Here is a 15,432-nt window from a genome sequence, read left to right on the forward strand (position 1 = left end):
TGTTTTGATGCCGAGGAACTAGTGTGGCCTCGGTTCTGCGAAGACTAGTTCCACTTACAATTCTGTATGTGTAGCACGCACTACTGGCGCTATGAGCCAGGAGAAGCGTCTGAGGAGAAAGTTGCATCGTCTGCTGAAGGGTGATCGCGAAAACGAATAAAAGTCGAGAGCGAGGGAGTTTGAAAGGGTGCGGAAAGACAAAAACCCGAAGAAATCCTATCCTTTAACAAGACAGTACAACGGCGAAATAAAGAGATGTTCAACTGCTCTCAGCGCTGCCAAAGCAGTTGCTCTCAGGAAAACAACCCTACTCATTTGGAGGGAACATTACAGCGTCTTGCTGGATTGACCAGCGCAATCAGTCCCTGAACTCGAGCATGTTCAATGACCAGAGCAAACCGCAGTTAGCCAGGGACCACCAACTGAGTCGGAAGCCCTGCTCTGTATACAAAATTGAAGAGTGGGAAACCTGGCGGAGACGATGTAATCAGCGCAGAAATGCTGAAATCTTTTCCTCCTGGGGCCCGTGAAATGACGGATATCATTCGCTTAATATGGATTGACGAAAGAATTCCAGATTTGTGGAGGCTCGCTGCCACAATCGAAATATATTTCCTGGGTGTAGTGTACAAATTCTTAGAGCGGATCATCCTTGATCGGCTCATCAAACATCGTGGAGAAACCAGCCTTAAAGGCAGCATACCACGAATCTGTGGTGGTACGGATTTCAGGTGGAGTATCCGTATACAGGGTCGTAGATTGTGGAGACCGGGGTGGTTCCGCTCATCTCTCCCTGAATCACTGAAAGCAGCTGGCCCCTGGATGCTGTTTTGTATGCCTTCTATTGCAGCGCGCCACCCTTGCACGCGTCGCGTCCCTTACTGCCTATCGGAGCAGTCCGAAATGATTTTCCACGAATCGCAGGGCGGAGGCGACGTAAGGGTTTGAGCGTTGCAATATATGGCGTCGTACAAAACAGCAATCTGGAGGAGGCCGTCTGATGCAGGGAGAAATGAGCGGAACTACCCCTGTTTCCATAATCTACGACCCCGTAGACGGATACTCCATCTGAAATCCGCACCACCTCAGATTCGAGGTATGCTGCCTTTAATAAACAAACCCGCTTTCTGACATTCCTGGACTACAGAGGCGCTTTTGACTTTACCGGGACCGCCTTTTCAACGCGCTTCGCGCCGATATGATATTCCAGGAAGGTTCTTCCGCCTAATTGAGGACATGAGCAAAAGAACAACTGTTTGAACACCAGCCAGATTTCATAGTCCGACATCCGACAATGTAGTAATAGTCGCTTCAAGCAGAGCGAAGTTGCAACATTTTGTCGACCTTGTCTTAAAATTAAGTGCAGACTACGGTTTACGCCTCCGCCTTAAAAAATGCAAACAAAGGTGGGCCTCCACAAGACCTTCAACAAGGTTCAGGAAGACTAACTGAACTTGTAGACGAGTTGTTATTTAGATCGCATGCTGAAAAATGGCACCTGCGAGAGAGATATTCAGCAAAGATGCGCTGAGGAGAGCTGTGCATTGAATTCTCCAACAAAATGCATGTGGTGACTCCCATCGCAGAAAAAAGCCAAGTGAGTCAAGCTGCGAGTCTACCTAGCCGCAATTCGCTCCATCATGATGTACCAGACTTGGGCAGCGCCGACAACGGTGATGGAGAAGCTCAACTGCATGGAAAGGAAACTGTTTAGATGCCTGGCCAGTTTTGACCAATGGTGTGTCATAACGGAAAGCTTTATTCAGAAGTGAATATGGCGTACCGATGAATAACGCAATGAAACATCGTCTTGCATCTTTAACTAAAGTAGCCGCAGAAAACTGTCTTTGCTTTCCTGTTCACATTATAAGGAGACAATTAGACCGCCTTGTCCAAGTTTCCTCGAGGATGATCTCAGACCCAAACCGGAGATGGCACCCCGGACGTAAAAGAAGAAAAGAACAGGATGGGCTAGGTGAGTCGTCCAGCGACTGCCGCCTTAGATCATAACATCCGCCCGCCGTTTAAGTAAAGTAGTCAACTGCTCACATATTTATTGCATTCTCTTAGCATAGGTAGAAGTTTAGCATGTACCAGTTCTGTTTTGTTGCCTCATCTGTTGAGCGCATAGATTCTTCCAAAACGATGTAGCTTCTCAAAGAGGTTCTCTTCTTCTTAGATAATTTTTCATAAGATCCTTCCCTGCGTTTACCAATAGCACTTCCTTTTTATTCAGTCCCGATTCGCATAGTGCGAATATAACGTCTTGAACATATTTTCAATGACTTTTTGGTTTTCTAGGAGTGGGCCGAATGGCAATGAATAAGAATGTTTTTTGCTTTGGTTTTCGATACCACTTTGTTCTTCGATCAAAAGGTAGTACGCAGCTTAACTCTACGATGACAAGATTCAAAGAAGATCGACAATATTTCTTGCGAATTGGTCACTTTCAATTTTTACGCTGTAGGCGGATATTCCTCAGTTCTTATTAAATACTTTCGTATTTTTTCGACGAAGGATGAGGACTCCCAACCATTTCCATCATAGACATAAACGATTACGGTTAGAACAAACGTTGCTGATCAACTGAGTTCACGTGAACGTGAGACGACGGTAGCAATCGCTCTACGAAGAAGACGAAAAAATCACTTCTGGATCCTATCAAAACTTATTTCTGAAAACGCAGACCAGTCTGTAATTTTAAAGTATTTCTGCGAACCCAGACAAGAACTTTCTTCACTTGTGTACGACCGCTACCATTATATTCGTAAATTAGAAACTTGTCAATCTCATTAAAATAAAAATCATTTAAAAGAGTACTGGTCCAGAAAGAGAACTCAATAATAGTGTGTTTCAGTAAACGAAAGTGTCCTAAAGAGTTTAGTTTCTGAGGAGACGAGAGACTGCGAGGGAATTTCCATAGTACATCCAACAAGGAAATGATAAAATAGTGAGAATACGTTTTAACAAGTAAAAAAAATCATATGCGACATGAAGCTGATAGAATTAGTAAATAAAAAAGAGCAAATCTTCAAAGCTAATTCAAATGCTGTCGTAGCCGTTTCCTTTGCTAAACCTCCCCTCCACATAACAACATGCACATTTTTTCCGGACAATAAAAAAAAACAAAAGGACTCTAAGCGCTAAAAAAAAACCCAGTTTGTCAAGTCACAAAAAAAGTAATTTATTAAGGACTAGGCTTTGACGAAATTACGTAGCATCGCCGATAAACACCAGCCTCACCAATTGCTGCGTAATTGAGATTGTTCATCGTGGTTTTTTCTTCTCTTTCTGTTACTGCATATGAACTAAAGGGGTGGCTGATTTGTGAGAGAACATTTGTCCGTATTTATTACATTATATTTATTTATTTATTCATCTATTTATTTCGGTCGGTGACATGCCAAAAGGGTGTGGCAAGCATGAATACAAATACAGAAAAAGCGGCCAAGAATATAATGAGCAGTGATCAGCCCTGTGTACGACTCCGACACGAGGATGATTTAGTGATCAAACGCATCCAAAACTCTGAAAGTTAGGAATTAAGATCTTAGGTATTCCAAAGATCTTAATTCCTAACCTTCAGAGTTTTGGAGTTAAGTTATAGGTACAAAACCGAAAGTTCGGTAAGCGGGTATGCTGGTTCACACCGCTCAACCGATTCGTAAAGATGGAAGCACTAGTACAATAGGCTTGATGAGGAAGAAGTACCAGGGATATACCAACAGTGCGAGACCAAAGATTTAAAGGGAGGCTTTGGAAAATATCTTACTTGTCTGATCCCTACTAACAGAGTAGAAAGCGATCCAAAAGTATAGGTAAGAAATAAATGCAATCAAGCTGCACAAATAGTGAAAAAGGGGATGAAACAGGGAAAATAAACGGATCAAAGACATCGAAAGGGTAACATAAAGACGAAATTGAGGGAACCTTTTATATATATATATATATATATATATATATATATATATATATAAGGCTATTTATATAATGAATATATATATATATTCATTACTTTCCGAATAGAGCAAAATACGCCTTTTAGAGCACCGAAGGACTTAGAATTAACCATCGCTAGAAATTAACCATCGGTAGAAATTAACCATCGCTGTTCAAAAAGAAACGATGGGTGGAATTTGATCTTCAGCACTCAATGCAGATGCAACTGAAGATATAGGTCAAATAGCAGCAATGTAGTCTCCAAATTCTGTTTTTTTTTTTTGTTCCTTCTAGAAAAAAGACACTGAGACGAAATCTTAATTTCACTAACTACACAATGATGAAAATACAGCCGAGAGGAAGGGGAAATAAGATCAACAATATCAAGGAGATGGAAATAAAATTAAGTAAAATTGTAATTAAATCTTTCAGGAAAGAAAACACTGAAAACGAAAGTGAAATACTGACATGAACTTTTGGCAGAACAAAGTTCAACTCCACAGTTCAAAACACCAACAAAATAGCTACCAACACTCTGCATTGAAAAAAGATGCACATCCGAGGATGCACATCTTTTTTCAATGCATTTAGACAGATTAATACTATTCTGTCTAAATGCATTGAAAAAAGATGTGCATCCTCGGATGTGCACTTCAAGTTAAATTGTTGCCTATACAGCATCTCTCTCAATCAATCGAATATTGCGAATCGAATGTACAATCTGACCCGAAGAAACAAGGAGTAGACACAATAAAAGTGAGAACTCAAAAAGAAGATTTTGTTATCAAACAAAAACTCATTCTTTGAATAAATAAAGAGAAACTGGTTCCAGAGAGTTTTCTTTTCAAACTGCGATCTATTATAGGTCCTGTGAAGTTGCATTATAGGTCCTATAAAGATAGCTAGTTCCTATGGATGTTGCAATGTTAAAGGCATCACCACATGAATGAACACATGGGGTGGTGCGGGTTTAAGGTGGGTTATGCCTATACGGGGCTGTAGATTATGGGGAGAAGGGTGATTCCGTCCATTTCTTCCTAATTGCCGTAAAAAAAGGGCCCGGAATATGCGGCTTCAAGCGTCCCGGGGTGCTATTTTCCACAACGAGTTGGACTGGAGCGCGCCAGCCTTGTGCACGCGCCACATCTTAGCCAATTAGAAAGAAATGGACGGAATCACCCCCCCTATCCCCATAATCTACGACCCCCCGTATAGGCATAACCCACTTGAAACCCGCACCACCCCGGGTGATGCCTTCAGCGTATATACATATTGCGTATCTGTAATGACCGCATTACGCCCAAATAATTCACGTATAACTTTCATAAAGGTCGCAGTATCGACTACTACCTCGTTTTCTAAATACAGCGTGACCTAAAATCATAAAAATCGAAAATTATTGAGAAGGAAATCATGACATTTAAACGGTGGCAAACTTAAGAACATTAAAGTAATCAAATAGGAACACTTCCAATTACTTTTCTGCTTGTTCCCCTCATTTGTTCTTACTGGTATCCGCACTATTTCGTCGTTTTTTCCACTATTTCCTACTAGAAACTTTTTTTCCTATTTTTTTCCTTAGCAAAAAATATCCAGAACAATACAGTTGTTTGAATCATGAGTGCAGATCGGAACTACGAGAAGGATCCTAGTAGCACAGATTTAAAAGAGATAATTATTAATTTATCTAAGAAAGTAAAATGTAATACAATGACAGCAGGTCGTACGGAAATGTAGACAGCAATGCAAAGAAAGCTGACAAATCCCAATATATTGCATGCAGCGCATCATTCTCTCAAAGCTCTCTACTATTTCTGGTGATTTTATTTATTTTATTTATTCACATGCACCAATGGTGCACCAGAAGAAGAAGTAACACACTTTGTCTGAGTCAGCACATTCTGAAAAATTGTAATCCAAATTACTGTCAGTGCAACCTAGTGCACTCCTCGTTGTGGCGGATAACATGCGAACATGTGAGTAAGTTTTAGCGGACTAAACGTCCAAGCGCAAAATAAAAAGAAAAATCGTAGAACCTGGTTGAATGACTTATTTTGACTTGTGGTTGGATATCAATTACATCAGATCCAACGATATTTTTGGGCTTTCCGATGCATTCGAGTGGAATTAAGGATGTTTTGCCGTTGAGATTGCGCAGCGATTCCCTGGTGACTGCTATTTTGATTATATGATGGGGTAAGTGTGTCAGAGAACACATTTTTGCGAATGATTTTTTTTTCTGAATCCGCATTCGTAAATGGTATTCGGATTAAATCAATGTGTACGGAGCACACCTTATTCACTTACAATCCATTTGACTAGCAAAGCTAGCATCCATGACAGAGACCGGTGCACAGAACCACAGGAAACTTCCATTATCCTTATTTCATTTTCAGGATAGCAAAAGAGCTTATCCACATGTGCACCCGAACAGCACGGTCATGAAGCATTTCACAATTTCATAATCTCTTCCACAAAACAATTAATTTATTATTCCGACTAAAAATCTGATAGGTCGCAAAACCTGCGCTTCTAAGAGGAATTTATTTTCAATAAATTGATCAAAATGATAGTATAGGTTGTTCTTTGAGTCACACAAGCGCTCCTAATAATTTTTTTTCATTTTTTTCACTTAAAGGCATCACCCACACGAATCTGCGGTGGTACGAATACCAGGTGAGCAATGCCTATATGGAGTCATAGATGATGGACAGGAAGGTGATTCCGTCCAATTCTTTCCCATCAACGTGCGAGCAGTTGAAGATCGATGAGATCTCTTCACCAGCGCGTTCACGTTAAACGAATGTATGGGCCGGTGACGAGACAAAAACGTGTACCTGGAGGCGCGTTCTAACGTACCTCGCAGGAACTATAGCGGTTCCCGCGTCATTTCTCACGACGGTTGGGGAGAAATGAGAGGAACCACCTCAGGTCCAACAGTTTACAACCCATCATTAGCTTTTCCAGTAGATTCGTTCACCAAGCAGCATTCGCGGTATGCTGCGTTTGAGAAAAGATTTTGTACGAAGCGAACATGTGTAATACTTAGTGGCTGTCCTGTTGCTGCACTAACATATTTAACTCATTCCTTATTGCACCTTGGAGCTTGTTGCCCTTTGTTTGAATCTAGTCATACAACCAGGTACGAATACACTGGATTTACTATTTCAATGGATTCTGCGCCTATGCGATCAAAATCTAGGCCAAGTTCGCTATTTTGCTGTTGCCTAACTGCTTGCATTGTAACGGGTTTGACACATGAAGAAGAAAGAAGTCAACGCAAGCGAACTCTTCCGGGTGCACTATAACAGCGCGATGGGTGATCACATCAGAACACACAGTTAAAGGCATCACCCCACGAATCTGAGGTGGTACAGATTTCAGGTGGAGTATTCGTATGCGGGAGAGTAGATTATGGAGAGGAGGGTGATTCCGTCCATTTCTTCCTAATTGCCATAAAAACGGCCCGGAAGGTGCAGCGCGTGCAGAAGGCTGGTGCACTCCAATCGAACTCGTTGTGAAGTAGCGCGCCGGAACGCTCAAAACCGCATCTTTCCGAGCCGTTTTTTTACGGCAATTAGGAAGAAATGGACGGAATCACCCTCATCATCTACGACCCCGTATAGGCATTGCCCACCTGAATTCCGTACTACCCAGATTCGTGAGGTGATGCCTTTAACTATTAAGGAAGCGACACGTTTCTAAAACTTTGTAGTTGTTTACCATGTGTTCCCATACAACCACCGTTAATGAAAAGTAGAGTTTTTTTAGAAGTGAAAAGTGTTACCTTAGCACTCCTTAGGAAGCGCAGATTAACTAAGGCACAGTTTCAAATGTTACCGAGCTCATTACCTTTAGAACCTCACCCGCTAACTTTCTTCTGTCTCCAAAACATCTGGATGATTTAGGTTTCGAAAACATCACATGGTAAACAAAAGCAATTCCAACCTGTATATAAACTAGTCATTAGCGGTCGAACAGTTCATTTCAGTAGGTTACTGTGCAGTAGCTATGGATCAGTTCCTCGAAAGTGCTCAAGACAAGGTTCAGAACAAGGTCAGTTCCGCACATGTTTGTAACGACAACTAAGCACGCAGGCCTAGTCTGAACCTTCTGCGCGTTTCAGCTTTCAGCTTTCAGCGCTACCAGTTGTTCAAAGACTAAATATCGTACTTTGAGGGCACAATGAACAAAATCACAGTGCGAAAGTTGTTCCCGACTCCATCTTAAAGGCTGCCTTTGAAGAATCAGTCGTTAAGTAATTCTGCGGTGTAGTACAACAGTTAGCAAAGTTAGGAGAACTGAACAAAGCTAGAGAAAGTATAACCTAACAAAAAACTAACACTCGCGCATCCTACTTATTAGATTTGCACAGCTGAAGCTGAAGACTAAAAGTTACTGTAATAGTGATAGAAAGGAAAATAACATGAACTTATTTCCAACAATAATCGCTATACGTATGTCACACACATTGAAACGGAACCACCCTATACGAGATTTCTACAGGAAGCTCAGTACCACTGGTGTAAGCCACATCTATTGCTACAACCAGTATGGCGTTCTTGAGCTTCGTAAATGAATAACAACACTGAGTGAGATATCCCCGATAGTGTATGAAATAAAGCAAAGATTATTTGTGCGACTCACAGAAAGTTAGAGGTTGCGCTATCAACTGTCAACTTAAACGTTCCGGCCCTTCAGCTGCCTATTCAATGGTTTTATAGGAACGACGAACTGACGATGAAACCCCACTGACCCTCGACCTTTCGGTCGCGGATGCGTGTGAGTTGCATGCATATGCATGCTCGTAGGAACAAACGCAACTTTCCATGTCATTTTTCTTGGATTGGATGGGAGGGAATTGGGTGGGGCAGGCTTATACTCGCAATCTTCACCCAACTCTATACTTGCCCACGTACAACAAAACATGGTCGGCTTCGTGATAGGATGCGTTCAAAGGCATCACCCCACGAATCTAAGGTGGCACGGATTTCAGGTGGAGTATTCGCATTCGGGGTAGCAGATTATGGAGAGGTGGGTGATTGCGTCCATTTCTTGCTAATTCGGGAAAAAACGGCCTGGAAGATGCAGCGTGTGCACACGTCTGGCGCGCTCCAATTAGACTCGTTGCAGAAAATAGCGCGTTGGAACGCTAGAAGCCGTATCTTCCGGACCGTTTTTTACGGCAATTAGAAAGAAATGGACGGAATCACCCCTCTCCTTAATCTACGATCCCGTATACGAATACTCCACCTGAAATCCGTACCACCTCAGATTTGTGGGGTGATGCCTTTAAAGGCAATTGCATTTGAACGCATCTCGAAAGACTTCAAAATCGCTAAATCAGAGACTCTTGGATAGAATAGTGACGTGAATTACCGCCGAAATAGTCCACACCTACAAAAAACGATTAGAGCTCTGATATTAAACACAAACGCTGATATGAAAGAACGTTTGGACAGTGGATCAAAAACTAGCGAAGGATGGGACCTGGAAACCACAACCAGACTAAAACAAGAGCCGAGATCTTAAATGGTTTAACAGAAAGGATCACGATGACCTCTACTTGCTGTGCTACTTGTACTCCCTACTAGTGCCCAGAAATACGCGGTTGCCCCAGACTGTTCGTTTACAATGTGAAATAAACCACGCAGAAGAAAGCAAAATTCTTGGTACCGGAGTTGCTAAGATGGATAACACGATCGTGGGGATTTCCATAGTTAGTCATTCACTTCCGAAGCTGGAGCAATTAGTTGTACTGTGCGCACATGTGTCGTATCATAAAACGTTGGAACCACTGGCATAATCACATCCGAGCCGCTTTTATGCGCCCACGCCATTATTAATAAGTGTTAATAGATGGATGACTACAGATGAGGTAATGGCACAGAGTCGTTGGAATATTCCTGAAAACAAAAACACGAAGAAATGTACAGGAATAACGCACGGCCATGACACGATAACACTGACATGTAGGAGAAAATCTAGAGGGCTCTAGACATGGATGAATACCCGGGCCTCAATGATGACGCATATCCCGGTGTGGCAATAGTTATTCATTTCCGACGCTGGAGCAATTAGTTGCATTGTATGCACACGTGTAGTATCACAAAACGTTTTCGATTGGAGATAGGTCCTGCAGTGGAAGTAGATTGCTGCCTTGTGTGGTAGCTTCTTGTTTCGAAAACAAAGGGTTGTCAGAGACTAAATGGCACAAGATCTAACATTTGAATCTTTTCTAAAGGTTATCCTCATGAAGTCTATTCCGCTTCTCCCTATAGAGAATTTATTACGAATTATTGAAGTTCGCGGTTCCTCGCTAGGATGCTTTTTTCTTTGCTGTAGTCCGCAAAACGCTCATTTTAGTCGATTTAGAAATGGTGGACAGCTCGCTGGCTTGATGATCTGTCAAAGCAGACGGATGTTGATGTGGATACGGTAGGTGAACCTTATCGCTCATAACTAGATCAATAACTGAAGTTTGAATAAGATTAGAGTTTGGATTAGAGCATGATATCATAGATGGAGGTTATATCTGGCACTTGTTCTTCTTTTCATTGTTATCATTGTAATACTCCCGTCGTGAGGATTAATCAAATACCACTATATAATAACGGGCTTAGTCACGTGTGTGTTGTGCGTGTGTCTATGTCTATGTCTATGTATGTGTATATGAATATGAATATATATATATATATATATATATGAAGTTTAAGAAAGAAGGGAGATTGGTCCAGGGTCCAGCGACAATTAGTGCACCGGCGTGGCAAAGCGGTGAGGTAGGGTGGGACGGACCTAACAGCGGCGGATTTGTGTGTCAGCGCCCGAAGGCGACAAAATGGGGTGGAACGGGTCCCTTGGCGTCAAAAACATGCGGTGAAGCAGCACCGCGCAATAATACGAAACGGAGTCAACAGAAAGTAAACGATACGCTGTAAACCATTCAGTGACAGCTGCATGTGTTGCGCTTCACCCGAGACACTTCTTCGCACATCTATTTTCCTGCACTTTTGCTTCAGGTTGATGACATGGTCTTTTCAGAAATTAGAAACACGCGTGCAAATGACAGCTTGAATACTAGCTTACGGTTTACATGATCTGGCGTTGTATCTTATCTTTATCAGTACAATGATCACGTTCACGTCATTTTATGATAGCGTTATTGTTTTGTTGTTGTCGTTTTATTTCCTCTGCTAATTGTGAGGGAAAAGAGGTGAAAAACCTAGACTTTGAAGTTCTCAAATTGCTGAGGTATCGAAGGGATATAAGCGGAAAATCAAGTTTGAATATTCTCCAAATGCAGAAGTAAAGTATTTAGAAAGAGAACTATGAAACCTTTCATCAGTGCTTAAATTTCTAATTAGAAGAACAAAGAGAACGTTGTTAGAAATCTACACATTTAATTTTGCAGCAAGTGTCACTACGTTTCATTTTTATTGATCAGTGAAGGCGAAAAAAGCGAGCACCACAAGAAGTCTGAAGTGTGGTTTTATCCGTACGTTCAGATTGATATAAACTAAAAAGTAGAACTTCAAATGACAATTCGAATAATCTCCTAGAAATGCTCTGAATAGAAGTAGTTTGTCACTTTTTTGATAACAAAAAGAGAAACTTTGAATGGGGAATCAAAAACAAGAAAAAATATTTGTTTTGATTAATTTCAACCTGACCACAGCGCGACACTCACAACAAAAGATGAAACAGCTTTGTGATGCAAACGTGAAGAGTGATGTGATAGATAACCTGAACTTACGAGAAGAATTACACATTGCCAAGATATAATTTTAGTCGAATATACGCTTTACGACCGTTCGTGTTCGTACACTTTCTGAGTTTTGGTAAGGAATCAGGAAAGTGGCCAGGCCAAAAAGTGATTTGCAGTCATGGCTCTTGGCTTACATTCATGTGCCCCCTATTCCCTGCGGCTGTCACAAAGATGTGACTCCAGTAAGAGCCTTTTTACATGAATGGAACTGAAGACTATCACTATTCATCACTAGGATATTTTCGCAGCATTTTATGAAATGGGAATTAGACGAGGCATCTCTCAGATAATTGTTGTTCACCGTTTGGACCGAAACGTTTAGTAGTTGATGCAAGGATTTTCCACAGTGATTTTTGAGATGTTATGTCCAGCACAGACCCAACAGAACCTCATTGCACCCCACAAAGTGTCGCAAAAAAAACCAGGAGAATCCCAACCAAACATAGAATACTTTCAATTTCAGCTCTCAAAAGCCATAGCCGGAGTGGTGTTCGTCATTTGTGCATGCACTAAACAAGCAAGACTTCTCTGCAACAGTATTCTCATAGCAGTTCCATTGATTTCCACATTTGGATATCCAAAAGAGGCCGCATCCAAGGACGATATGGTGATTTACTGGTAGGTTTGACTCGCCGGTTCTTACGAGAAAAAAAAACATCCCGATCTTTAGCTCCTTCGCCACTAATGTTCTGACTAAAACTTGCTAACATCCAAGGATCGCGTTTTACTTCCTGCAGAACAAACAAGATTCTCTTGTAGAGAACTTGGGCATTGGAAAGAAAGCAGTGTAGCTGAATTTGGAGGAATGAATATTATAGGTTTTATGCCTAACTGAGTATGTGGTTTTATGCCTAACTGAGAATGCCTGTGCCTATCGTTTGCAGCTTAGGCCCCTCATCTATATATAATAAATGAGGCAATGATTATGAGTAGAAGTACTGATCTCTGACTAGAGGTGCTCTTATAAGCGAACAAAGAAACAAAGACGATTTTCTGTAGCCACTTTCGATGGCGGTGCAAGATGTTGATACCTTCCACACGCCATGTCCGGTACACCACATCAAGTTTTCCTTCATAGTGGCATACCCTAGGGCAAAAGTAGCCAGTGAGCCGTCTAAGTAGCTTCCTTTCCTTGCAATCAAACCTCTCCATCACCGTGAATGATGTTTGTCTAAGTCTGCGATCATCATGACGGCACGAATTGCGGATAGGTGGACTCGCAGGCTGTCTTCGTTGGCGATGGGTATTGACCTAGACAATTAGTGAATGAGTTGAATGCCGAATTGGCTTTAGCGCATTTTTACTGAATGCCTCTTTCGTAGTAGCCCCCGTTCTTCGACATACAGTCCAGGTAACAGAACTCCCCAACGAATTCGATTGGTTGTCCGTTCATCCTGATTTCCGTTCGATGAAGGGACACGATCGGTCCCATGGTGCTATGTCGACAGGACACTGAACGACTGTTCGACATTATGTTAACGATGGCGGAGGTAAAAAGAAGGGTCCCTCGAATACTTCTTGTCTCACTCTAGTTACCGTCTCAAACGGTGTTGTATTTCCGGTTAGTGTTCGAACTGCGCCGGTTGTTCGTTCATTTCTGTAGTAGACAAACAAAGTTTCCTGGCACTACATCGGGTCAAAACGTGTTAGTGACGACTACGACGGAAACAGTCGAAAGCGGCTTGAAAGTCCAGAAAGGATAATTGCATTGTCTTTAAATAACGCTGCCAGATTTCGACCACTCTCCTGACGATGACCACCTGGTGTGCCAGGATGAAAGCCAGACTGCTGGTCGCACAATGTTTCTTCGTGACGTTCAATGAGTTAGGGATAATCCTTCCCAAAACCTTGTACGTAACACACAGCAATGAGATCCATCGATAGTTCTCTGGGTTCATTACCAATAACTTTCTGTGGAGAGGAAAATGATAATGTGTAGTACAGGGGTCAGGTACATATTCTTTCATGGATGCATATTGAACGGATGGTCGTCGTCATCTCATGGACCACAGGAGGAAGAGACTTCAGCATTTCTGCCCTAATTCCATCATCTCCACCAATGTTCCCATCTTTCTTTTTTGGATACGAGCAGAACCTCCGAGTCAGTCGGTAGTTTCTCGTTGACCGCAGTGTACGTTGGTCGTTGAAGATGCTCGAGTTCAGGACTAATAGCGCTTGTGGGTTCAATTGCAAGACATTGAAATGTTTCCCTTAGATGGCCAGGGTTGCCTGCCTGACAGTGACTCCGTTCGCAGTGTCGAAGACAGGCGAGCACTTCTTTATTTCATCACTACACTGTCTTACTAGCGCACAGGCTTTCTTTAGGTTCTTGTCCTCCCACTCCTTTTCAAACTCCTTTGCTCCCGATGTATATTCGTTTTCGCAGTCTTTTTGGTGTTTACGCCGCAATTTTCTTTCCAGATGCTCTTCCGGGTTGAAATCGCGGCACGTGCAGCGGCGGGCGCGTTATACGTGGGTTTTGTTCCAACAATTACAAAGACAAACTTTTTCCGCGGCATTAGAACCGGGGTCGCTTCCGTTGCAGCGTCTAGAATCCACGTTGTGGAGTCTGAATCGCAAGTCTTCTACTTGGTCCACACTTCAACATTAATAGATACACCTTGACAGAATTTCATTCTACGTTCTTCGTCTTTCAATGCCTCAAAACCGCTGATTTTCGGTTGGAGAGATTGTAGTCTACTCGTTGCATCGTCTAGTCGTTGTACTCTATTCGTTTCCAGAAAATTTTAAAATTTTTGTTTTTTTTTTTTAGCTTTACCCACTAATAACACTCCCATGGTCCTCGAAAACAACGAGTCCAGAGGCGACAAGCTACGTCCCATAGGAAATAAGATCTAATTTGAAAGAGACCTTACTAGTTAGTCGAAAAGTGGTGACAAATTTGTATTCTTGTGGAACGTGTTCGTAGAGCAAATTATTATGAGTGTCTAGAAATTGGGAACTGCTTGCAACAACTCTAAATCCTGCATAGGTTAGAATGAAGAGCTGTACAGATACTCTCGTTTTAAGCTTTTTGAAGTCTCATTACAGCCGATAGCTGAATAGCTTGAATCAGGCTTGTCTGGCAGGATAAACACACTGAATTGACACGTCGGCTGGCCCCTGCAAATAACTGTATAGGCTAGTTGTACGTTCGTAAACTTCAAACTATTCTGTGGACGCGGTAGCGCATCCCAAGCCCATTGATTAACGCCAGACAATTTATTCTTTACACTTTATTTATCGTTATTATCAAAGTAGAGGATAATTTTGACACTTTCAGCATTTCGCACCCTATTGTTTCGTGACCCAGGAGGAAGCGCAAGGAGGTCATCGGTGCTTAGGCTGTCATTAGTCATCACCTAAAATACTCATAAATAATATAACTACCGACGGAAAAAAATGCAGTTCTTTTGCTGGGTGGCAAACCAATATTGTGTATCCACCTTCATTAACTTCCCAAGTTATGCGCGTCTATACAAAAAGTGCACTCTGTGACGTATATATACGGCATAAGCGCTAAGGGTGTAAATAAAGTAGAGGTTAATTTTGACACTTTCATATGTCGTACCCCGTATTCGCTGATCCAAGTCCCAGTGCAAGGTTGTCGACAGTGGCTTATTCTGTCGCTACCGTTTCACAGGGCATTTCCTTCGAAAAGCTTTTATTTTGCTTCAAAAATGGTACGTTAAATGAAAGGGAACCTATGCCTTCCTCAGAAATAATTA

General features: G+C 42.0%; 1 protein-coding gene across 2 annotated transcripts in view; it reads left to right on the plus strand.

Moving 5' to 3' along the window:
• Window positions 1–7,950: 7,950 nt before the first annotated feature.
• Window positions 7,951–15,432, plus strand: part of RB195_002776 (uncharacterized protein) — a gene marked incomplete at both ends in the record, with an annotated part of 30,795 nt that continues 23,313 nt past the window's right edge. For both annotated transcript variants that reach the window (XM_064200179.1, XM_064200177.1), the window contains 3 exons: window positions 7,951–7,995; window positions 10,315–10,377; window positions 12,168–12,322. In XM_064200179.1, the coding sequence (XP_064056058.1) occupies window positions 7,951–7,995; window positions 10,315–10,377; window positions 12,168–12,322 (263 nt within the window). The remainder of the gene's footprint in view (window positions 7,996–10,314; window positions 10,378–12,167; window positions 12,323–15,432) is intronic.

This window comes from Necator americanus, chromosome IV (assembly GCF_031761385.1).
Source record: "Necator americanus strain Aroian chromosome IV, whole genome shotgun sequence".
In the NCBI taxonomy this organism is placed as follows: Eukaryota; Metazoa; Nematoda; class Chromadorea; order Rhabditida; family Ancylostomatidae; genus Necator; species Necator americanus.